General features: G+C 37.3%; 1 protein-coding gene across 3 annotated transcripts; it reads left to right on the plus strand.

Annotated features, from left to right (window-relative positions):
- Positions 1-1,546: 1,546 nt before the first annotated feature.
- On the plus strand, positions 1,547-9,771 carry SLITRK5 (SLIT and NTRK like family member 5). Of its 3 annotated transcripts, none has more exons than XM_009248720.4 (2): positions 1,547-2,380; positions 5,533-9,771. In XM_009248720.4, exon 2 carries the CDS (start codon positions 5,541-5,543, stop codon positions 8,415-8,417), a length of 2,877 nt encoding a protein of 958 aa, XP_009246995.3. In that variant the 5' UTR covers positions 1,547-2,380; positions 5,533-5,540; the 3' UTR covers positions 8,418-9,771. The 3 variants fall into 3 exon arrangements, with proteins under 3 accessions (XP_009246995.3, XP_063571059.1, XP_009246996.3); XM_063714989.1 differs by lacking the exon at positions 1,547-2,380 and adding an exon at positions 2,860-2,996; XM_009248721.4 differs by lacking the exon at positions 1,547-2,380 and adding an exon at positions 3,653-3,733.
- Positions 9,772-24,948: the final 15,177 nt, after the last annotated feature.

Raw genomic sequence — 24,948 nt, forward strand, 5'->3', positions numbered from 1 at the left:
AGCTATTTTGAAAAAATCAATAATCGATTAAGACTATGACCTTTCAGAACTTCTACAAAGTTAATCAATATTGAAAATTATGTTTCTGATAAGACTCAATATTTATATTCCAAAGGCTTCTGGCTGTAATTCCTATATGATTTTAAATTTAAATATTACATTTTCATTTTGAAAATATAAAAGTAATTTTACACTTAAAAATAAATTTTCTAAAATGTTTATATAATGTTAAAAGTTAATGACTAAATAAAAAATACAGAACTAAGCCTTTTGTGGAGGAAGTGTAAGTTATATTTGTTTATGCAATGTATCTATAGCTAGTGGCTATCATTCCTAGGTCAAATGTTTCTAAATTTAATGAAATGTTTATTACAAGATTTTGTTTTTATTATCTGAAATTACTTCTTCCCTTCCTCTCCCTTGAATATAAACTATACTTAAACAAAATTGTTTAAGTATATTACTTCTTCCCTTCCTCTCCCTTCCTCTCCCTTGAATATAAACTATACTTAAAATTGTTTCCAAATAAAGTATTTATAGTATAAAGTAAAAATATATATGTTCACACAACATATGCAGGGGAAAGTTCAAAAAAGATTGCAATACCTTAGGAGACTGCAATGTTCATCACCTAAGACATATATACTTCTCAGAACATAGACATATTATCAGACTCTATATTAATGTTAAACATATGATTAACCAGATTATAACACAGTATTATCCCAAATATTACTAAGAATAAAACAATATCAATAACAATTAAGATGTAATTAATTGCAAAATAAAGTAGGTAAAATATATTTACATGGAGAAACTAACTACATAGTTATCAAAGGAACAGGCACATGTGCACTCAGCCTGCACTGGGTCACTTACTGTGATCAACTTTTCTCTTATACCTGGGATGAACGGCAGGTCTAATATGACAAATATTGAAAACATGTCTTATGAATGTAAAGACCCCTTTTTGGGGATGGAAGTGTCTGGTTTCATGGAAAGACCCAAGAATACTTACTGTAGAGATGACTCTAGTGGAGTTTAGCAGATGACTCTTCAAGAAACTCGCTATCGATATTGCATTTACTTAGGGGTTTTCCAGCTTTTTAGTACACACCAAATGTATTCACAAACATTCTCTCTGAAAGTCTTTCACATTCCCTTGTGTTGCCTAGACACACCTATAAAACGTAATTCTATTAAAAAGAGAAAAGAAAAGTAGCGCCCTTGTTTGCAGCTAGGAGGAACCACTCCCTTTTCCAGGATCCTTAACAGTATGTACACGAGACAGCAGCATTCTGAATGGCAGGAGGAAGGCAGGCGATCAGCACAGGGCTGGAATCATCTGTTCCTGACCACCAGCAAGCCTGGCACTGCCGGGGTTATTTCCACTCCTCCCTTTCCCAATCCGAGAATTGCACAGTCCCACGCTGGTATTACGCACATGGTCCAAGACTCCTCTCTCTCCTACGAATGTGACATCCAAGGGGGCCCCGGTTGCGCCGCCCTAGCCCAGGGACGCCTTCGCCCTCGGCTGCCATCTATCGGCCACCGAGCGCCCACTTCGCCCCGGGCCCATCATGTCTGCTGCAGCTTGGCTCGCACCAGAGGCGCGACAATAAACAAGTGCACTGGACTGGGCCCTGCACCCGCTCCGGAGCAGCTGTCTCAGAGACTCGGCGTTGCTTACCGCGTTGCCACCTCCTCGGCGCCCGGGAGGAAGACGCGACTTTCTCGGAGTTTTTTTACAGCCACCAGGCTGCCAGGACAAGCCACAGGCATAGAGCTACGCGGTTGCTGCCCGCCCCCCCCTTCCCCCAGAAACCCCAAAGGATGTCGGTGATAGAGAGTTCCAAATAATGACGATTGTGCGCCGCATCTCGGGAAGGGATACAGAAAAAAACCCTGCAAACACCGTGAGGATGAAACTGCCAAAAGGATGCAAGAGCCTCTCAAATACTAATTAGGGGCCGCGGCGGCGGGCTCGGCGCGGGGACAGCGTCGGCGGGATCCCAGCGCGGTGGTCGCCGCTGGCGGGGGGCGGAGGACAGCGCAGGAGCTGCAGCCGCCGCCTTCGCTGGAGCAGCCGAGGGGCCAGTGCCACCTTCGCTCGCCCCCTCACTACCATGTACAGTGTGCGCTGCAAGAAGAAGGCGGGAGATGCATGCACACCCCCGCGACCCGCTCCCGCTGGCTCGTCCCCCGGCGTGCGCCACTGACCAGGGGGGAATGTGGTGAAGACTGCGAGGAGAGTCGAGGGGGGAGGGGAGGGCCGGCCGGCGCGAACCCAGGCCGGAGGGTGCGAGGAGCCGGAGGAGGCTGGAGGGGTCGGCGGCCACAGCTGGGTCGGAGAAAGTTGCCCCCTATGCAGATGGGAACTGTGAGTACCCCTGTTGGGGGAGGGTGCAGCGAAGGCTGCCAGGGACCCCGCGATCGCGCCTTAACACGTATTGGAGCGAGTGTGCGAGTGATCATGAGTGTGAGCGGGTGCGAGCGCTCGGCGGGGTTGACCGTCACGTTGGCGGGGCCGGCGGTGCCAGGCAGTCTTCTCCGCGTCCCCCTCCTCCCGCTCCGTGCCTCCCCTCCTAGCAGCTCCCCCTCCCCGCCCCGCCCGGCTCCGGCTCCCGGCCCCTACCGCGAGGCGCCTCTCCAGTCGGACCTCCGCCGCCCCCTCCCGCTGCCTTCCTATCCCGCCGCTCCAGAACGCCCCCCGCTCTCCCCCCCCCCAACCCTGCTGCCCGCTCCGACTACCGCGGAGAGCACCGGGGAGAGCCGTTTGGGGAGCCCCGGAACCCGCGGTCGCCACCGCGGCGGCGGCCCCAGGCTGGAGGCGTCCGGGCGCCTCTTTCCTCCAGCCTCTGGGACCGCGCTGCTCGCCCTCTCCTCGCCCTGCCTGGGCTTGAGAAACCCAGTGCATACCCCAAAGAGGGTTTTTGTGTATGTATGTGTTTTTAAAGGGTGGCTATGATGACTGGGCCTTGGAGATGTGAGACGGGGTAAGTCTATCGTTTACTTTGCAAAAGAGGTTCGTGTGTGTGTGTGTGTGTGTGTGTGTGTGTGTGTGTATCTATGTGGCGGGGTGGTTTTCTTTCCCTCTCCTCCCTCCCCTTCTTTCTCCGTTTTCCCTTCCTTCTCTTTGGGGCGGGGTGGGGGAGGGGGAGCCTCGCGTCCTGGAACTCCGGGTGCTTCTGCCTGGGCGGCCGCTTGAGCAGCTGTGCCCGGAGCCTCCGGTGCGGCCTGGGTGCTGGGCTGCAGTCCGAGAGGCTCCATGCTGCTTAATGCAGGGACGTACAGGGCGGTGATCCAGTATCTAAATTCTTTGGGAGAAAATGAATAGTCCCCCCGCCCCCGCCCTCCAGAAAAAAAAAAAATCTGAGAATCTGATAATGTTCAGCGCACCCGCGAATTTGCATCGGAGGTGCGTTTCCCCGTCAGAATGTCAGCCTCCCCAGGCTCATTCAACTTTATTTTCTCAAATTTTTGGTCTCCTTTGCTAGCAAGGAGGAGGGGAAAGGGAGTGGGCTGAGAGGAAGCTCTTCGACCCTTGCTAACTAGAACTGAATTAAAGTTGTAAACGCTGGAGTTTAATACTGGCTGGACAGAATTTGCAATGGGCTTTCAGATGGGGTGGGAGGTGAATGGGGGCGGGGAAGCACAGGGAGGGAGGGGGAGGGGACCCAACCTCCCTGAATGGATGTGCGGATTTGATCCAGCGGAGAACTGAAATTTCAAGGTAAACGTTTTGCTTTCACTGGGGATGTTTTTGCCGCTTTTAAGCCGGGAGACGTTTACCGTTGCGTTGGGAGGTCGGGGATACTTGCGAGGCTTATGCACTGTGGTTCCAATTCATCTCGACACGTCTGGGTGGCCACACGTGAATGATTCGCAGGCACACTGGTACATGTGCGTGTGAATGCAGGGGCGTTTAATAACGCGGGCTGGAGTCGACTTGGGGATCAGGAGCAAGGTCTCCAGGCTTGAACCCGCTGTCTCGGAAACATCTTGGCTGTAGTTTGGAGTTGCAATTTGATATTAGACTTCGGTAGTGAGGCAAAAGCAAGGTTGACCAGAGAAAAGGCATAGGTTCCTAGAGTCCAGCATTTCTATCAAATGTCCCCCACCCCATTAACCAACGCAGCGTGCGCGCGCGCGCGCGCACACACACACACACACACACACACACACACACACGCTCATTCCATTTATGTCCTTCCTTTAAGAGTGCTGCTGTTGATCAGAAGTAGGAAGTGGAAGGAAGCCTTCAAGGGGACAAAAAGAGAGCAAGAAAAAAAGGGGGAGGGGTCATATTGATTCCTGTGGGAGATGAAATTCGGATATTAGACAACTGGCCTAAGTCACTTACAGTTCTCCCTCCCACCTTTCTATTTTGCCTCTTAATCAGCCCAGGCGTCCTTTCCCTGAGATTAAAAAAAAGGAGAGAGGGGAGCGTTAACAATTAAATGTAATAAGCAACTCCAAAGATGGGGATGCTGTCGAGGTGGTAGTTCCGTGCAAACCTTGCTATTACCGTTGCAAATAGACGCCAAGCCCAAGGTAAGGGAGGCTTTGGTGCTGATCCTTGGTTTACTGATTCCCGGTAAGCGGTAGGAACGTCCTTTTTAAACTCTAGGCATCGGGAGGTATTCGGAGATTGCGAATACCTTCGCTGAGTTCTTTGTAATCCATCGTGCAGAACTATTTCAGCGGCTTAAAGATGCGGTTTGGTAGCGTCGCTGACATGATCAATGAGAGGTGGTCGCAGGGCGCTCTCCGGGAAGCGCTGCTAAGTGGCACTGTGCATGCAATTAGGACGCTGATGTGCTTTAATAGCGTGGTAGTGAAGTCCACCATCAAAGCAAATGTGCTCTCCTTTTTTCTCCTTACTCAAAGCTCCGGGAGACAATTGGTGATTTAAGAGCTTCTTGGGGCTCCTTTGATGCATTATATTACACCCTTTTTGCCTCTGAAAAGTATCCTTTAGGTTCCCACCGTGGCATTTCTAGCGATGGTTTAAAATACCCCAAGTATTTTGGCTCCTTGCCTCTCTGTGAATATGAGAGACCTTCACGGTGAACTGTTAACTGAAGAGGTTCTGAAAGAAAGAAGGGGGGGTGGGGGCTGGGTATAGGTGAGGTTGGGAACCTTGTAAAATGGTGCTTCTTTTTTCTTAAATTAGAACCATGAAACTGAACTGACAGCCATTTTATGTATATTTATGGATTGGTTTTGAAAAGGAGGGGGAGCAGAGAAAACTAAAATGGGACTTTATCTAACCTGGTCTTATCTTGTAAGGAGCAGCATATTTGTGGTGTGCTCATTTAAAAAAAATGAAATCAACCTTTAAATCAAAATGTATAATAGATTTTAATAAAATCTGGAGAATGTCAATGTTTCACTTGGGGAGGTGTGTCATTTATATCGCTTCCTTTTGGGTTTTAGAGTAATAATGTTAAGAAAGAGAGAGACTTTCTGACTGATCCCTTAAATTTTTGTCATATTCTGTTGTTTCCTTGTTTTCTCTCTCCCTTACAGGAGGTAAAATGCACACTTGCTGCCCCCCAGTAACTTTGGAACAGGACCTTCACAGAAAAATGCATAGCTGGATGCTGCAGACTCTAGCGTTTGCTGTAACATCTCTCGTCCTTTCGTGTGCAGAAACCATCGATTATTATGGGGAAATCTGTGACAATGCATGTCCTTGTGAGGAAAAGGACGGCATTTTAACTGTGAGCTGTGAAAACAGGGGGATCATCAGTCTCTCTGAAATTAGCCCTCCCCGTTTCCCAATCTACCACCTCTTGTTGTCCGGAAACCTTTTGAACCGTCTCTATCCCAATGAGTTTGTCAATTACACTGGGGCTTCAATTTTGCATCTGGGTAGCAATGTTATCCAGGACATTGAGACCGGGGCTTTCCATGGGCTACGGGGTTTGAGGAGATTGCATCTGAACAATAATAAACTGGAACTTCTGCGAGATGATACCTTCCTTGGCTTGGAGAACCTGGAGTACCTACAGGTCGATTACAACTACATCAGCGTCATTGAACCCAATGCTTTTGGGAAACTGCATTTGTTGCAGGTGCTTATCCTCAATGACAATCTTTTGTCCAGTTTACCCAACAATCTTTTCCGTTTTGTGCCCTTAACGCACTTGGACCTCCGGGGAAACCGGCTGAAACTTCTGCCCTACGTGGGGCTTTTGCAGCACATGGATAAAGTTGTGGAGTTACAGCTGGAGGAAAACCCTTGGAATTGTTCTTGTGAGCTGATCTCTCTAAAGGATTGGTTGGACAGCATCTCCTACTCAGCCCTGGTGGGGGATGTGGTTTGTGAGACCCCCTTCCGCTTACACGGCAGGGACTTGGACGAGGTATCCAAGCAGGAACTTTGCCCAAGGAGACTTATTTCTGACTACGAGATGAGGCCGCAGACGCCTTTGAGCACCACGGGGTATTTACACACCACCCCTGCGTCAGTGAATTCTGTGGCCACTTCTTCCTCTGCTGTTTACAAACCCCCTTTGAAGCCCCCTAAGGGGACTCGCCAACCCAACAAGCCCAGGGTGCGCCCCACCTCTCGGCAGCCCTCTAAGGACTTGGGCTACAGCAACTATGGCCCCAGCATCGCCTATCAGACCAAATCCCCGGTGCCTTTGGAGTGTCCCACCGCGTGCACTTGCAACCTGCAGATCTCTGATCTGGGCCTCAACGTAAACTGCCAGGAGCGAAAGATCGAGAGCATCGCTGAACTACAGCCTAAGCCCTACAATCCCAAGAAAATGTATCTGACAGAGAACTACATCGCTGTCGTGCGCAGGACAGACTTCCTGGAGGCCACGGGGCTGGACCTCCTGCACCTGGGGAATAACCGCATCTCGATGATCCAGGACCGCGCTTTCGGGGATCTCACCAACCTGAGGCGCCTCTACCTGAATGGCAACAGGATCGAGAGGCTGAGCCCGGAGTTATTCTATGGGCTGCAGAGCCTGCAGTATCTCTTCCTCCAGTATAATCTCATCCGCGAGATTCAGTCTGGAACTTTTGACCCGGTCCCAAACCTCCAGCTGCTATTCTTGAATAACAACCTCCTGCAGGCCATGCCCTCAGGCGTCTTCTCTGGCCTGACCCTCCTCAGGCTAAACCTGAGGAGTAACCACTTCACCTCCTTGCCAGTGAGTGGAGTTTTGGACCAGCTGAAGTCACTCATCCAAATCGACCTGCATGACAATCCTTGGGATTGTACCTGCGACATTGTGGGCATGAAGCTGTGGGTGGAGCAGCTCAAAGTGGGCGTCCTAGTGGACGAGGTGATCTGTAAGGCGCCCAAGAAATTCGCTGAGACCGACATGCGCTCCATTAAGTCGGAGCTGCTGTGCCCTGACTATTCAGATGTAGTGGTTTCCACGCCCACACCCTCCTCAATCCAGGTCCCTGCGAGGACCAGCGCCGTGACTCCTGCGGTCCGGTTGAACAGCACCGGGGCCCCCGCGGGCTTGGGCGCAGGCGGAGGGGCGTCGTCGGTGCCCTTGTCTGTGTTAATTCTCAGCCTCCTGCTGGTTTTCATCATGTCCGTCTTCGTGGCCGCCGGGCTCTTCGTGCTGGTCATGAAGCGCAGGAAGAAGAACCAGAGCGACCACACCAGCACCAACAACTCCGACGTGAGCTCCTTTAACATGCAGTACAGCGTGTACGGCGGCGGCGGCGGCACGGGCGGCCACCCACACGCGCACGTGCATCACCGCGGGCCCGCGCTGCCCAAGGTGAAGACGCCCGCGGGCCACGTATACGAATACATCCCCCACCCACTGGGCCACATGTGCAAAAACCCCATCTACCGCTCCCGAGAGGGCAACTCCGTAGAGGATTACAAAGACCTGCACGAGCTCAAGGTCACCTACAGCAGCAACCACCACCTGCAGCAGCAGCAGCCGCCGCCGCCACCACCGCAGCAGCCACAGCAGCAGCCCCCGCCGCAGCTGCAGCTGCAGCCCGGGGAGGAGGACAGGCGGGAAAGCCACCACTTGCGGAGCCCCGCCTACAGCGTCAGCACCATCGAGCCCCGGGAGGACCTGCTGTCGCCGGTGCAGGACGCCGACCGCTTTTACAGGGGCATTTTGGAACCAGAAAAACACTGCTCCACCACCCCCGCCGGCAATAGCCTCCCGGAATATCCCAAATTCCCGTGCAGCCCCGCTGCTTACAGTTTCTCCCCCAACTATGACCTGAGACGCCCCCATCAGTATTTGCACCCGGGGGCAGGGGACAGCAGGCTACGGGAACCGGTGCTCTACAGCCCCCCGAGTGCTGTCTTTGTAGAACCCAACCGGAACGAATATCTGGAGTTAAAAGCAAAACTAAACGTTGAGCCGGACTACCTCGAAGTGCTGGAAAAACAGACCACATTTAGCCAGTTCTAAAAGCAAAGAAACTCCCTTGGAGCTTTTGCGTTTAAAACAAACAAGCAAGCAGACACACACAGTGAACACATTTGATTAATTGTGTTGTTTCAACGTTTAGGGTGAAGTGCCTTGGCACGGGATTTCTCAGCTTCGGTGGAAGATGCGAAAAGGGTGTGCAATTTCCTTTAAAATTTACACCTGGGAAACATTTGTGTAAACTGGGCACATCACTTTCTCTTCTTGCGTGTGGGGCAGGTGTGGAGAAGGGCTTTAAGGAGGCCAATTTGCTGCGCGGGTGACTTGTGAAAGGTCGCAGTCATTTTTGTAGTGGTTGGAAGTGCTAAGAATGGTGGATGATGGCAGAGCATAGATTCTACTCTTCCTCTTTTGCTTCCTCCACCTCCCCCGCCCTTGCCCCACCTCTCTTTCTCCCCTTTTAAGCCATGGGTGGGTCTAACTGGCTTTTGTGGAGAAATTAGCACACCCCAACTTTAATAGGAAATTTGTTCTCTTTTTCCGCCCCTCTCCTTCTCTCCTTCCCTCCTCTCCCTTCTCATTCCTTTTCTTTGTTTTTAAAGGATGTGTTTGTATGCATTCTGGACATTAGAATTAAAAAAAAATGTACTGTGATCCCGTAAAGGATCACCGTAGATGTGGACAAATCATTAAAATTACAGAGCTATATGATCCATAATTGATTAGTCAAAATAACTTATTGATGAAATATACAAATATTTTATTGTAGCACCTATTTTTATATGCACATTTAGCATTCCTCTTTCCTTCACTATTTAGCCTATGATTTTGCAGAGGTGTCATACTGTATTAGGATCTGCATTTCTAAAACTGACGTGGTATCAGGAAGGCATTTTCAATCATCAAAAATGTGGATAATTTAATGGCAAAATCTTTAAAAGCCAATGCAACCCACCCAATTGAATCTGTATTTTCTTTTAAGAAAACAGAGCTGATTGTATCCCAATGTATTTTAAAAAAATAGGGCAATTGATTGGGCCATTCCAGTGAGAATTGTTTGCAAGTTTTGGGTTTTATTAGAAAAGATTTGAAAGTATTTTTATTAGTGAACCAAAATGACATGTTCATTTGACTACTATTGTAGCCGATTTTCGATTGTTTAACCAAACCCAGTTGCATTTGTACAGATCCACGTGTACTGGCACCTCAGAAGACCAAATCATGGACTGTACAAGTCTCTATACAATGTCTTTATCCCTGTGGGCAGCAAGCAATGATGATAATGATAAACAGGATCTCTGTAAGATGGGGCTACTGTTGTTACAGTCTCATATGTATCCCAGCACATGTAATTTTTTAAATGGTTTCTGAATAAACACTTGATAACTATGTCAAATATGAGGGATGGAAGTAATGATTACTTAAGGTGCAAAAGACTTAACTATGTGTGATTGATAGAATCTCCATCATTAACAATTTAGGAAATAGTTCCTAAACTTTATTCGTAATACAAAATATGTTTCCCCTAATTAGCAAAATTTTTAAGTATATATATTTATATATATAAATATATATATAAAAATATATAAATATATATAAATATATATATAAATATATATATATAACATATATGACATATATATGTAATTTATGCCTTTGTTGGTTCAGGGAAGTATGATTTTCTAAATGTGTCGCTTAATGTGTTTATTAATGCTATTTCAATTATATACACTCTTTCCTTACTGAAGTATTCATCTACTACGTGGAGCATGGTAAGTAATACATTGCATATTCACTTTTCTCTTAATATAACGTACTTGTCATATCAGTATTATTTATTCAGTCTACAGTTTTCCATAGTTTTCATATTTTTAATTTGTGTAAAACTACCTTCAACAATTATGATGGATTCCTTATCTAAAATTGATCAGTATTCTAAATGCTCAAAATGTTGGTGTACATGAGCTCGTCATCTTTGAATAAGGTTTTCTAGTGAGTTTAGACTACAATTTAAGGATGAGAAATGTTTCAATTATGTGCTTCATTGCTATAGGTGGATCTCCCCATAATTTCACCTGGAATTTGTACCGTATCAAGGGCTGTTCATGAACTTTGTGTTTAAAGAACAATTTCCATGGCATTCTGCCACAAAGAGGCAGCATTCACCCATGAGAAAATTGACAGTAACTACTTGAATTCAGATTGAACAGGTGGTACCAGTTTCCCGGAGGATTAAAAAAAAAACAAATTGTAATGCTACATTGACCAAGTATAGTAAGCTATTCATATTCTTTGCAACATTTTCCTTTCTAATTTTTTTTTCAAAGGGGAAAGGAATAAGCTTAATAATGCCATGGTATTATCATGAAGAAAAGTGCTTTGCTTCCTCTTCATCTACCTCCTCTATATTAGATCCAAGATTAGAAAAGAAAAAAAAAAAAAACTAGCATTTGACTTCACAATTGAGATTAGTATTATTCTTCACAGCAGCAGGAAGTTATTTTTTTAATGTCAGTATCACTTCCTCAACCTTATTATATATAGATATGACAGTTTTATAAATTATAAAATATAAATGTAAAGTGGAATCCTCCATGTAACTTAGTTTTATTTCTTAATTGGTGCATAAAATAAAAAGATAAGAATTACATAAAATTAATGACTTAGCTCTGGGCAATATAAGTAACTTTCAAAGAAAGTTTAGTGGTGTATTTTTCAAAGATTTACAAAATTTTATTGTAAAACCAGCATTATTTTACATCATTTTGTCACATATACTCCCTTTAGGTGGTTCATTTCTATCTTTACTCTTCCTAAGTTGTCCAATATTTTATTTTAATCTTGAAAATAACATTTATAGATTGATTTTTAAAAGTTCCCCTGAATTTTTATATTATATTTTCCCACTGTGTTAAGAAAATAAAAGTAAATTCATCCTGACTTTCATAAATGTGAAAATTTTTTTATCATCTCAGAATCATGAAACTGCACAGAATTAAAAAATGAATCATTTTTCTCCTACCAATGTCTTCCTGCTAATACATTAACTTATAAATTAGAATATAGGTTGTATAGTGTTGAATAGTTGATTTTTGTTGATTTAAGTTGTTCACTGAGTAGATAATTGGAATGGGCATATCAGTAGTATACGATTGGAGTAAGAAACCCTGCAAATTCTCTTCACAGAATTTTGGGGAAGAGAATATGTAATGTTTCACGCATCAATTAAATTTGGATGCAAACTAAGCTTACTCTTTGTACTTGTTCGATTTAATATGTTGCATAAATCTCATATATTTCCAGGTAGATATTACAAAATATTATTTCTATGTCTATGTAATTATAATGTAAATACTTAAATTATATAAGAAAAAAACATATTCCAAGAAAACGTAGATAATTTGAATGCTAATATAAAAAATCACTTACAGCTAAAGTATTGATTGAAGTTGTAAGTTAAACCACCTTAGCATAGATAGATAGCCGACTTGGAACATGTCTTCTGTTTAGTGAAGATTATCACCTTTACACATGAAAAGTGGAAATTTTTGACAAATTTCCTGGGAACTCAAATCTGTTCCTCACCACTGTTTCCTCAATACTAGTAAGAAAATCAAACTAGTTTATAATGAGAACATCCACACGTACTGTGAAAAAAGTTACCATTTAAGAATTTAATCCAAGATCACAGTTTCTGGCCTTATGTATTAATTATATTTGTGTTACTACCTTGTTTTGTTGGCAAAATGTTCAAATTAATATTCATTATTTTCTTTTTCTATTCTATTATTTCTTGTTTCCTTACATCTGCTCTTTCCCTCCTTCCTTCTCTCTTTTTATCTTTTTTCTTCATTATTTTTCAATAAGGCAAGGGAAAGAGTGAAAATAGTTTAGTCCTAGTTTGAAATGCCAAAAGCTGGCTATTTAATTTGAAGAGTTCCATCGATGGTTCCCAAAGTCACATGACTCCAGATTAATGATAATACAGCAAATCACAAATATTCGGTCAATTCATTTGGAAATGTGCTATTCTTGCACTTTTCAGACGGCTCCAAGTTAAGATATTTGCAGGCATGGCAAGATACCTGGAATGACTACTTATAAGAATAAATTTTACACCAAGAAAAAGGAACTAGGAACATCAAAGCAACAGATTTAAATACTAGAACCAGGCATAGTTAATTAATTAATTTTCAAAGAGAATAAAATGTTGCAAAAGTATAAACTGTTACCATATTAACAGTTTTATTTATGCATAAGTTTCTACAAACCCTTTGAGATTCTCCACTATTGCAAATAAATATGTGAGAATAAAATTAAAGTAGTTGGATAGACATTAGTCATGTGCCTAAAAATAATTGTCTAACATCTATATCCTCATAAACTTTATATCCATTGATATTGCAGCTGTACATTATAATTATTAATTTCAATTCAATTTAATGCCTTTCTATGACTAACCATATATATTTCCATGAATATATGTAGCATGTATATGACATACAAAAATAGATGGATTATCAAGGAGTCATTACACACACATTTTCTCAAGTTTTTTTACATTTTAATATTTTCAAGGATTTCAAATTATACTCTTATTTTAATGTTTTAGGAATGTTAGACTGGGGACAGAAAATTTCATACAGTAAAATTTTTCAATGTGACAATAATACAGTACCTTTTGTTTCTTCCTCCGGTTTTAGCAGACCATGGCTTACTAGCACAGGTCAAATACTTCTCATGTTAATTGTACTAGTATTATAAAAACTGTACTAGTATTAAAAGAACAACATTTAACTCCAAGTTTGAGAGATTTAGACTATTTCCTAAAATAATTTCTGAAGATTAAAATAGAAATATTTTATAGAAAGTTGATGTAATGCAAATATAAAATAATTTGATTTTTTAGAGATCAAAACAAAATGTTATGATATATTGCACAATGCTAAGTATGTCAGATCCATTTTTATCAGATGTTAGGAAAGTCATTTTATACAAGAAAGTAATAGTCAAGTAATAGTCATAGAGATATGTTGAATGGAAATCTTCCACTGAGTTTTTTTTTTTTGGCATCTTTATTAGTAATCATGAAGAAATATTGTACATTTCTATTATAAAATAAACATGTATACACTTTAAAATTTCATGTTTCTAAAAGTGGAAGTTATGAACCATTGTTCTGAAGGATATTTTTCATTTTTGTTGTTGTTTTTAATTTTAGTTTAACATATGCACAGATGACATTGTGGCTTTATTTTGAAGACTCATTTATACCTGGTCCACATTGACAAACTTATTTTCAATTTGTGTATTTAAATAATTTTTTCAAGATATTACCATACAAGTTCAATTCTTTCTTTATTGTAATACTTCAATATTTAATCATATTTATATTCATATATATTTATGCAAGCAGCAAAATTCTGCGGTTTTTGGTGTTCTGGAGTGTACATGTTTTAGATTTTTACTCGCAAATTAATTTCTACCACTAGTGATAATTTCTAGCATTCTCAACTAACACGCTTTTCAAAAATCTTATTGTATACTGCATTAAAAACAACACATAATAATGGATACTGAAACCAAAATTTCTGCATATTTTCAATTTAGTACCTGCCTATTGAAATAAAATCTGAAGGGTGTCAGTAATCCCAGGTTAACTGATCAGCAAATTTCTTTTAGGATGCTATAATACTCTGACTAGCATGTTTCATACATGAAAAGTTCATCGGTGACATGCAGACTACAGTTTTAACTATTAAATATAAAAATTGATATATAAAAATGAAAACTTGACCAATAAATATATCTCACCTGTAATAATATATTTACATAAATTATCCACACAAAAAATATGCCTTTTAACTTCATAAACATAGAATTTTTTTGCTATATTAACATCCGAAGTCAAAAGGGTGTATCACTCTGAAAATTCTAATAATAGTGAAAGACTTATAGCTATCAAATTTATTTAAATCCTCTGTTTTAATATCTACTTTAAATTTTCACTTCAAAATACAAAGTTAATGGTATATATTTTTCTTTATATAGCTGAAATCTGCCCTTGCTAAAGTTTCATAAGATATACAATACACTAATAGGGTTTCTTCACAGTTTTCTTTTTGTTTAGCATTTAGGTACCAGATATTAAAATATGAAGTTATAAACTACCACTAGTTAAGTTATAATTCTGTTTTTTCAAATCATATACCTCAATTATATAATCATCCCAATTTTTAAAACTAGTGACCATGAGCATATATACGGGTGCATCCAAATGAGAATATTGAGATCCAGAAATTACTAATTTTAGAGAATATTCAAAATCATTCACCAGCCTGTCATTTAAACCTGTTCAATCAGTATAATGATATATTTCTTACCCAGTTATGATGAAAGATCCCTAATTCTTAGATGAAAATGTAGTATTTCACTGGAAATTGTTTTTTTTGAATGTTAAACGATAATTATTGAGTATCCAGATTATAAATTTTAAATATCCTCTCCAAGATTTTATATATATAATTTATATATATATATATATATATATATATATATATATATACAGAAAATTAAAGAGGGTCTTTCTATAAAAGTAAGCATTTTAGGAAATTACTAATTTCATATGGCTTTCACTATGTTTGACTTTTAATTTAACAATGAATTTCATCTTCTTTTAAGAATTTTTACCCCAGAGAAGGTATTTGTTTGCATAGCATGCACTTGAGTCATCTGTTGTCCTATTATGGTTTTGGCCTAGTCTCTTCATTTAGAAGCTCTGTGCCCAAGGTCAGACACATGGAAAACGGTCTCTATCACTGCCTTTAATTCTCACAACTGAATCATTCTACCACTGTCCCCTACCTCCCTGTTATTTTTTGAAAGAAAAAAAAAGGTGATATATCTCTTTATTTTGCTTAGAAAAGAATTTTAAGAATATCCTAAGGCAAATTCATGACATCCCCCACAGTATTCAAATAAAAATATGACTCAATTTCTAACATGGCAATCAAGAACTACGTAAGCAGGACTTAATGTGAATAAGGGGATGGGGATTTTAAATTGTTACCATGAATTTGTGATTCATTAGTAATTTTAAATATACAACATCTAAAACATAAAGGTGGCAATTTCTTTTTTAGTATATTTTAAATTACACACTTTTGTTAACAGGGTAGGTAATATAGTTTACAAAATGCCACTATTGCGTGCTTACAAACATTAAGAATCTTCGTTGCCAACTGATGGCTCATGTGGTAACTCCTGAAAAATCTGTTTTATTTGATCAGGTCAGCTTTATTTCCTTAAAAAAAAATTTTGAATTCAAATGATTTTAGGCTAGATGAATAGCTTCTGTACTTCCATATTGTCTTAACCTAGAAACTTCAAATAATTTTACATTACCAGCTAGACCATAAGTGTATTTTAACTTTCAATCATGATTAAATAAAATTTGTTCCTCTAATATTAAAATGTATCTATCATAATCATGGATTTTTAGATATTGTTCTTGGGGAGCTCAGAGTTTATCAAAGCTTTATATGTGATATACGAGGTAGCAAATACTATGTAGGTTTATATTAAGGAAATAAAACTTAAATATAAGAAACGTGAGAATGAATAATTTTACATGAAAAGGGGGAGCTGGTATGTTGTATATTAATATTGTATTTGAAATATACATATATGTGTTAAAGTTAACCATTTACAGTGACTTGGAGTCTCCCAGAGATGAAATTACTCCTGTTTAGGTGATTTTGTAAAATGCACTGTCTCTCACAGCCCCTGGACATCATAAGGGAAGTGGCAGCAGTAATTTAAGAGGTATGTGAATACAGAAGGGAAATTATAATTGCAGCATACACAGAAGCTTTTCCTAAACTGTTCAACTGCTCATATACTTGACAAGAGTGTAAATGGCCAATTCATTGGAAATATGTGAAACATCAAATATGAGAATCATTTTTAGGATGACAGGTATAACTCGGAAAATCTGATCGAATAGAATTAAGACCAAAACTTTTTTAAATGGGGGGAAGACAGAATGGTGATTTTTTTTTCAATGTCTTTGAACAAAATAATGAGTAGAAGAAATATATTCTTCACCATTGCTTATTGTGTCTTTGACAGGTTGTTTGTAAATAGATATAGACCTACAGGAAGTAAAAGATAATGTAATGAAATTCTCAAACTCTCCAAATATGTTTGTTTCCTTTTAAGATTGTTTTCCTTGAGACAAAAAACTGAAATACTATCTAAAATAATTTTGGATTTTATTTCCTCTATCATTTTTATAACAAAATGTTACTTAGCTTTATATATTGCTATTATATGTTTCTACATAAATATATAATTAGTTGGATTTTTTTTCACTGTTGATTTGGTTTAGTCATCATCTTAGCTTTTCAGCTCACTGAAAGTATAGGTTGTGCCTCAAATGAGGAAATAAGAGGTGCGAGGTATTTGCTGTTATTTTTATCAAATGATAGCCAATGGCTAAACATTAAAATGGTGATTCTGTCATTCCAAATTATGTTTCTTCGTCCACCACAGATTGATGGTGTGTCTTTGGCAACTTTCTTTGTGCCTCTGCTTTAATTTCAATTGTAAAAATGAATCCAATGAACTTGGTTTATGAACAGCTGAAATAAATTTAGATTTTCAGTTTTCTCTACTAGGTGTATGACAACTGTGACTCTAAAATCAGCAACATGATAATTAATTATTACTGTTATTTACATTACGCACCTATGAAAGGGATGATTATATCTTTTAGAGAAAACATCTTTCTCTTACTGTGTATGTGTCTAATATTTGTAAAATAATTAGTTCAAAACATATTATTTAATTTCTCCATTAACTTTTATTTTACAAAATGAAATAATTGTTTGTAGATAATTAATGGCAACTTTAAAAGTATGACACCTTTGTAAAAGAAAGAACTTACTAGTTTAGTTTTATTGACTTTCTTACATATTTTTACCTTTTGAAATAACATTGAGCTTGCAGTATGTTTAATAAGATATCATCAGTATTTCTCAAAAAATTGAGTGACCTTTCTAAATTAGATAATTTTTATTTGCTTATTTTATTTGCTTTTAACACATTTTGAAGTTATGTGTGAGGTAATTTCCATTGTTTCAGTTTTAATTCAAACAATACTGAACATACTTACAATATCTAAAGATCTTTGGCCTTTTTTTGCAGAATTAATTGGAAAAGATACAATAAATATGCAATATATCACTCACCATTTTAATATTCTAAATTTAGCAACTGCTCTTATACCTAATGATTAATAATATAAGTTGTTCTAGTTTCCTTTATTCGCTGTGGTATAAATTTGGCTGTTAATCCAATAATAAAACTATTTATATTTTTAACATTTTCAAATATCATTACCACTGCTATTTACTAGTCTCAGTGACAATCCGAGATCCTCATCAGAAGCTTAGAGGAATCTTTATACAGGGTTATAAACAGAGAATTCTAATGACTAAAATTTAAAATGGTAGCAATGACAAGTCCACTATAAACATAATAAATAAATCATTACCTTCTCTATTAATGAACAGAAACTTCAGTACATTAAAGCTAATATCTTGAAAGATTTTAGAAGTGCAGCAAGCTGGTACTCACACCTAATAAAAAGGTCTTAGTGAAAATCATCTTACAACTTACAACATTTGCATTGTTCTTTACAATGTTGTTTCCGTTCCATGCAAGACAATTAATCCAGAATTACTTTGACCACAAATTTTTCTTTCTAATTAATTGGCCAAATACAATGTAAACAAAATAGGAAATGCTTCAGTTAATATTTACTATATAAACAAACAAACAGATAGTGGGATAATGGTTTTATCTATCACCATATTCTAGAATTGTGCCTGGCATTCAGTAAGCACCTAATGGATTAACAAATATGTACTTATAGATGTCTGCAGACCAAGGTGAATTTAGTGAATATCAAAAACTTCTTGAGTGCTCCATCATAACACCGTTTATCTTGACATAAACTGCAAAGATGGCTCAAATGTCAATAAGGATATCAGGTGAGTGTTTAGTACTTTGGCATGAAAATTTTTGGAAAACCATTGGGATGTTACTAGTGATATTTATATTCATACTAAACACAGAAAATATTTTCCAAATGGCTCCCTTTTAGTCTATGTTTGTTTTAATTAAGTTCAGATAGTTAAGAGAAAAATGGAAATAGGACTAGAGAACTTCGGCATAAAACTCATTTCCCAGTCTTTAATTGTAATTATTTATTTTGCTTTGATAGTATAATTGGTTACATTTTTCAAAAATAATAAGAAAAGTAATTGTTGCTGTTCTGCACTTACATTACTGTTTTAAAGTTCAGGGTATGCCTTAATGGAGATGCTGGTGAAATTTTCTGGCATTTTCAACGAATATGATCCTGGTTTTTTTTAAGTCTGGAGAGGTGTTTATCTATTTAGAAAGCTTTTCTGGACACTATGTATTTTCTCCTGGGAGTAGAAAAGCAGTTCATCTTTTTAATGACAATGTTACCTCGAGGGAAGAAAGTAATCCAGAAGGAATAATACATTCCTCAGGGCAGTTGCCTACACAGGGACACATTTTTCTCTGGGGCTGACTGCACGTATATTTCAGTAGAAGAGTTGTAATATTTTAAGATATCATTGCATTTTGTCATAAGGCACCATGACTAAAGGATACAGTATTTTCTGAATATATAGTAACATTTTTCTAAGCTTTTCATACATCAATTATAATTTAGGAAATTTTATTTGCTATGAAAATTTTAGCTGTATTCATATTTGAGGTAAAACAAAATAATTTTAACTTTCAATTTGCATGTTTTGTTAAACATAACATCAGAAAGCAGGAGGCATAAGTAAAGAGGTATTTGAGTTTCACTTATGAACACCAAACAGCACAATTTTAGAAGTCTTTTAGCTATTTTGATAGCAAAATATATATTCTTCATTCTTTTTGTCCAAACTTTAACCTTGATGAGTACTTAGATGATGAAGTATTTACTTACTGTCATCACTTTGAATACTTTGGAGAATGTATAATTTGAGATTGTGAAGGAGTTTGACTTTGTAGCCACATCTTTTAATTCCTTAACATTATATTTAAGATTCATGTACTTCAAAGTTCTGTTTTCACTTCTTTTGCCCATTAAAAATATTGGAATACTACTAAAAAATCTTTGTACTTTAAATACCTATTTTTTTCTTTTATAAACTCTTGTAATAATTTTCCTTCCAAAATAAGAATAAATTTTATATTGAATATATGATGTTAATACATTAAGATACATTGATATTGTGTTTGCATTATAAAATGTATGCTCACAGAACTACACCTAGTTTTGTTTCATGAGATATTAATATTATCAAAGCATTTCAATAGCAATCTGATGATAAATATAAAGTATAGATTACATTTAAGAATACTATACTTATGTGGAATAATGAAGAATAAATATTAAGCATCTTTTCAAAGTAACTAATATAATCAAAATGAAAACTGGATTTTTTTGTATTTAGGAAAGATCTTTTTTTCCTATTATTTTCTCTAATTTCTTAATATCAAATCAGTTTTACACTTATTTATTTAAAATTAACTTGAATTTCTGTTGATTATTTTTAAACAAAATCATTATCTGTCGTATAAAATAAAAATAATAGGTTGACTAATTTATAAATAAACTAAATGTAGCTATTTCATTGAGCATTTAAATAACATTTAAACTAAAATCAAAGACAAGTCATTTAAACAATGAATTTTCTAAATTAGAACTGCAAAACCAATTATAATGTTGGATACTAAAGATGTTTTATAATATACTGATTCATAGTAAATACTTTTAAAAAGAAAAATACATAGCTTTTTTCCTAAAAATTGAATCTCTTTTTAATACATGAAACATGATTTTATGAATAGTGCTAACATGAGAACATCAGTGTATCTGTCTTTTTAAGTGGGAATGTGGATATTCATGTGCATGAGTACCCACATTTATAGTTGAAATTACATTTTTGTTTGTTAAATTGAAAAATAGACGACATAACATCTAGACAACTGTGTGAAAAATGTAAGCTGTACATATTGATAATATATTACATCATAATATATTATATCCTATTATAAATAGTTTTGTAAAGTGACTTGGAAAAATATAATCCCATGTGTATTTTCAGAAATTTAAATTATTTTTGTTTAAATAATGTGTACAGCTTTAATGCAAATTTTATATGGCTAAATTTCTATTTGGAATGTCTTAAAGTTAAATCTCATCAAAATTTAGTCATTATATGTATTATGAATAATACTACAGGCAATACTACTTCCAGTGCCAGAGAAAGAAGAAAATATTAAAGAAGTAGTTTTTATTTATAAATAATTACAAAAATCACTTACGTGGGTTTTTCACATGATAATCAATAGTAGTATGAATTTTCATACTCTTACATGTGTACTCTGGGCCATAGCTATGAAAAATTCGTAACCATCATAATAGGAGCAGCGATGTTTGGTTTAATTTTGCTCTGTATTATATGTACTATGAATAAAGATTCTTTTCCATTTTAAAATCTTTCTATAAAACAAGAAATTTCCCATGCAGATGAAATGGGGTTACAGTGAAGCAAAGGAAACAGATTGTAGGTATTACCAAACTAAGACAATTTATAAAATTATCTACATATCTATATATAGGTGTATATATATATATATATTTTTTTTTTTTTTTGAGACAGAGTCTTGCTCTGTCATCCAGGCTGGAGTGCAGTGGCATAATTTCTGCTCACCACAGCCTCCGCCTCCTGAGTTCAAGTGATTCTCCTGCCTCAGCCTCCCAAGTAGCTGAGATTACAGGTGCCCACCACCATGCCCGGCTAATTTTTGTATTTTTAGTAGAGACAGGGTTTCACCATGTTGGCCAGGCTGGTCTAGAACTACTCACTTCAGGTAATCCACCCGTCTTGGCCTCCCAAAGCTCTGGGATTACAGGCGTGAGCCACTGTGTCTGGCCAAAATAATAAATCTTAAGTTAGCTTTAAGGAGTTCTGAACTTAGTATCTGTCATGTAGTAAATAAATAAATATGATAATCTTCTAGGAATTTTGGGTAAATAATTTTAAACAAATTCTTAATCTCACTACACTATAATCTGCCTCAACGTTGCTGTTAGACGTGTATAATGAAATATTAGAAGTACTGGACAAAATCCCATTTGATCTCATTTTCTTGAAATGAGTTAAGTTATTATTGTTGCCACATTTTTCTTCTAGAAGTCATTCTGTAATAAAACTCTTTGTAGTTGTTATCATCTGGAACTGTTACACTGGACCTATGGTGCTATAAAGAAAATCTCTATTAAAAAACAAAAGTCATTTCTTTTACCAAATATTTATTTAGTCATAAAAAATATATATCCTTATATTTTGGCTGGGTATCTCTATTGATTTATAGCTGAAATGCTGGAATGAGATTGTGTATTAAATAGGATTAGGTGCTTGGAGTCTCACATTTTTCTCATTAAATTTTTATTTATTCTGGATATGGAATTTTGGTACAAATATTCCTATATAGTGATTATTCACATGATCCATATTAACATTTTTACATTATCGTTGGACTACATTTCATGATATATTATTACAGTGTCAATTACTATAATTATATGTGATTCAGGAATGTTAAAATATTTATCTCTGTATCTAGATTGTCCTATTCCTTTCTTGCACTGTATGTAACATAGCATGTTTATCTGATAACTCTTGTATTGCAACAAGCCAGAAGGGGTTGGAAACTAAAGTAAATAGAGTAAATACTCACTCAAAGTTATTGAAAGGCTCTTGGAAACTGCGACTGTAAGCAAAAAAAACATATAACGAAAGCAATTTTACCATAGGTTAATGATGTAAACAAGAGTTAAGTTCCTAGGGCATATTTCTGGTCACGAAAACATCACCAAATTTCTAAATAAAGAGCAAAACACTTCTAATACTAAACATTGAAATGTATGTGAGATATATATATACATATATATGTGAATGATTAATACAATCAAGTAAAATTATTTTTTACCCAATTATTTCAGTTCAGGGTCTGCAGTGGCTGCAGCCTATCCCAGAAGCTCAGGGTGCAAGGCAAGAAGTAATCGTGGGACCAGGCGCCGTGGCTCTTGCCTGTAATCCCAGCACTTTGGGAGGCTGAGGCTGGTGAATCACTTGAGGTCAGGGGTTCCAGACCAGCCTGGCCAACATGATGAAACCTCATCTCCACTAAAAATACAAATATTAATTGGGTGTAGTGGTACACGCCTGTAATCCCAGCTACTTGGGAGGCTGAAGCTTGAACCCTGGAGGCAGCGGTTGCAGTGAGCTGAGATCGTGATACTGCACTCCAGCCTGGGTGAGGGAGTGAGACTCTGTCTAAAAAAAAAAAAAAAAAAAAAAAAGACTAACCATTGGCAGGACATCGTCCCATTGCAGGGTGCACTCACACACACCCACACTCACTCACTCAGACTGGGACAGTGTAGACACACCAATGAACCCAACATGCACATCTTTGGGATACTAGAGGAAACTGGAATACTTAGAGAAAACCCATGAGAACATAGGAAGAACGTGCAAACTCCACACAGACAGTGGTCCCTGCAGGGTTTCTGTGTTTGTTGGTTGTTTTTCCCTCATCAAGTTTGTAATGAAACGATGCTGAATGATAAAACATTATTTGAGGAATTGTTGTACAAGGATTTTGGCATTTGTCTGTATACGGAAATCAAAGACATTTTAAAGTGATTATAAATCTTTGTACATGTTGACAATATTGAATTCAGTTAAAGGCTTTATCACGGTACATTGTGATCTCTCTTTAAAAGGTTACATTACTTTGAGTTCTGAAAATGTGTTATACTTACATTGTTCTAATTGTTCATAACAAGGAATTCACTGACTCTGCTTTAAGTATGCTAGGAAAACTGAAGTAGATAAATCATACTTCCCCCCTTTCAGTCTCCTTCTCTCTTTTGGATTTAATTTTAACTTGAGGTTTATTACTTACAGAAGTTACACTCATGTTGCTGCAAATGTATTTTTTCTACTTGCTAATTTGTTCGTGACATTCTGCTTGATGACAGTAATATTATGATGAAGGTGCATCAGGTGTCAAAAAAGATTTCAAGACTATAGAACGTACCTCTAGCTACAGAATCACAGGATATGTGACAGCAATGATATTAGGGGATGCCGAGCTGGAAACCCAATTCAGCACCAGAGACAGAAACACTGTATTTTGACTCATTCATCTTACATGGAAGGTGAAGCCTGCCAATCAAGTAGAAAATGTAGGCCTCCAAGACAATAACTCGCCTGCCTTTTTGTGGTTTATATTTTTCATCTTGGTTAAAAAGTATCCATTGATAGGGGATTTAATCAAAACATTAAAGAAGACATAAGATAGCCACCAAATCTAATTATTTGCAACTACTAGTTAACAGAGCTTTAAAAAAATTGTTTTTAACTGCATTTGCTTCATTTTTCATATGGGATATTAATAGAAAAATGGAGTGCACTTCTAACAGTTGCATTTTTTCATATGTGCAGCTATGTTTATTCTGATATTAGTTAACAGTTTTAAAAACAAGCAAAGAAAATATACACAGTTTTTTGGCATTGATTGGCTGATATAATAATTATGTATATTTACTTAATACACATAATTAAAAATTTATATTTTTATGTATATATACAAATATAATTATGTATATTTACTTAATATACGTAATTATTACTATGAGCTTGGGCAAAAAATGTATTTTGGCATTCCACTGTTCAGTTTTAAGTCATTTATTGGTACATAAGTCTTTTATTTCTACTTCAATAAATATAATTAAATTTTGTGAAAGCTGTGTTCTAATGAACAAGTAATTCTTTCTTTTAAAATATTCCTTTTAATTTTAATTTAAAGTTTCTTAAGTAAAAATATAGCTCTTCAATAATAATATTATAATGTGTTTCTCTTCTAAAATAAACAGATTTCATACTCATTATTTTAAAATGTGGTCAAAACCACATAATTGTTTTTAGTCTTCTGATTGGGATTTTTAAAAAGAAAACTCAAAGTTTGGCATTAAATATATTTTCTGTGAGATAATATAACCACATATGATAAAATGATTAAGTACTCTGATAGTGTCACTATTTCAATACCTTTATTATCTTTAACATATGTTAAAACACTCCAGTACATAACTAATAAAGAGAAATTCACAAAGCCAGCAATTTTAAACTGGTGCAGTAAACTTATCTTTTGTGTTTGCAAACATAAGAGAACTGAAGAAGCAAGATGCAAACAATGTCTCCATTGTTCAGCTTGTGTTTTATGATATCAGGCATTCGTTCATGTTGTGTTATACAAATTTTGCAGGAACGGTTGCTTGTTTTATCAATTTGTGTATTTTTTATTTCATATTTTGTAAGCAATCATGAGCATTTTTCTTATAAATTGTACAAAACAAGAACCTGTTGAAGATTAGAAGGAAGGAGTAGCATATACTTTTAGC

Source organism: Pongo abelii, chromosome 14 (assembly GCF_028885655.2).
Source record: "Pongo abelii isolate AG06213 chromosome 14, NHGRI_mPonAbe1-v2.0_pri, whole genome shotgun sequence".
Classification (NCBI taxonomy): domain Eukaryota; kingdom Metazoa; phylum Chordata; class Mammalia; order Primates; family Hominidae; genus Pongo; species Pongo abelii.

Bases quoted from the DNA above. Each gene is read 5' to 3' on its own strand.
- SLITRK5 (XM_009248720.4), top strand. From the start codon at position 5,541: ATGCACACTTGCTGCCCCCCAGTAACTTTGGAACAGGACCTTCACAGA.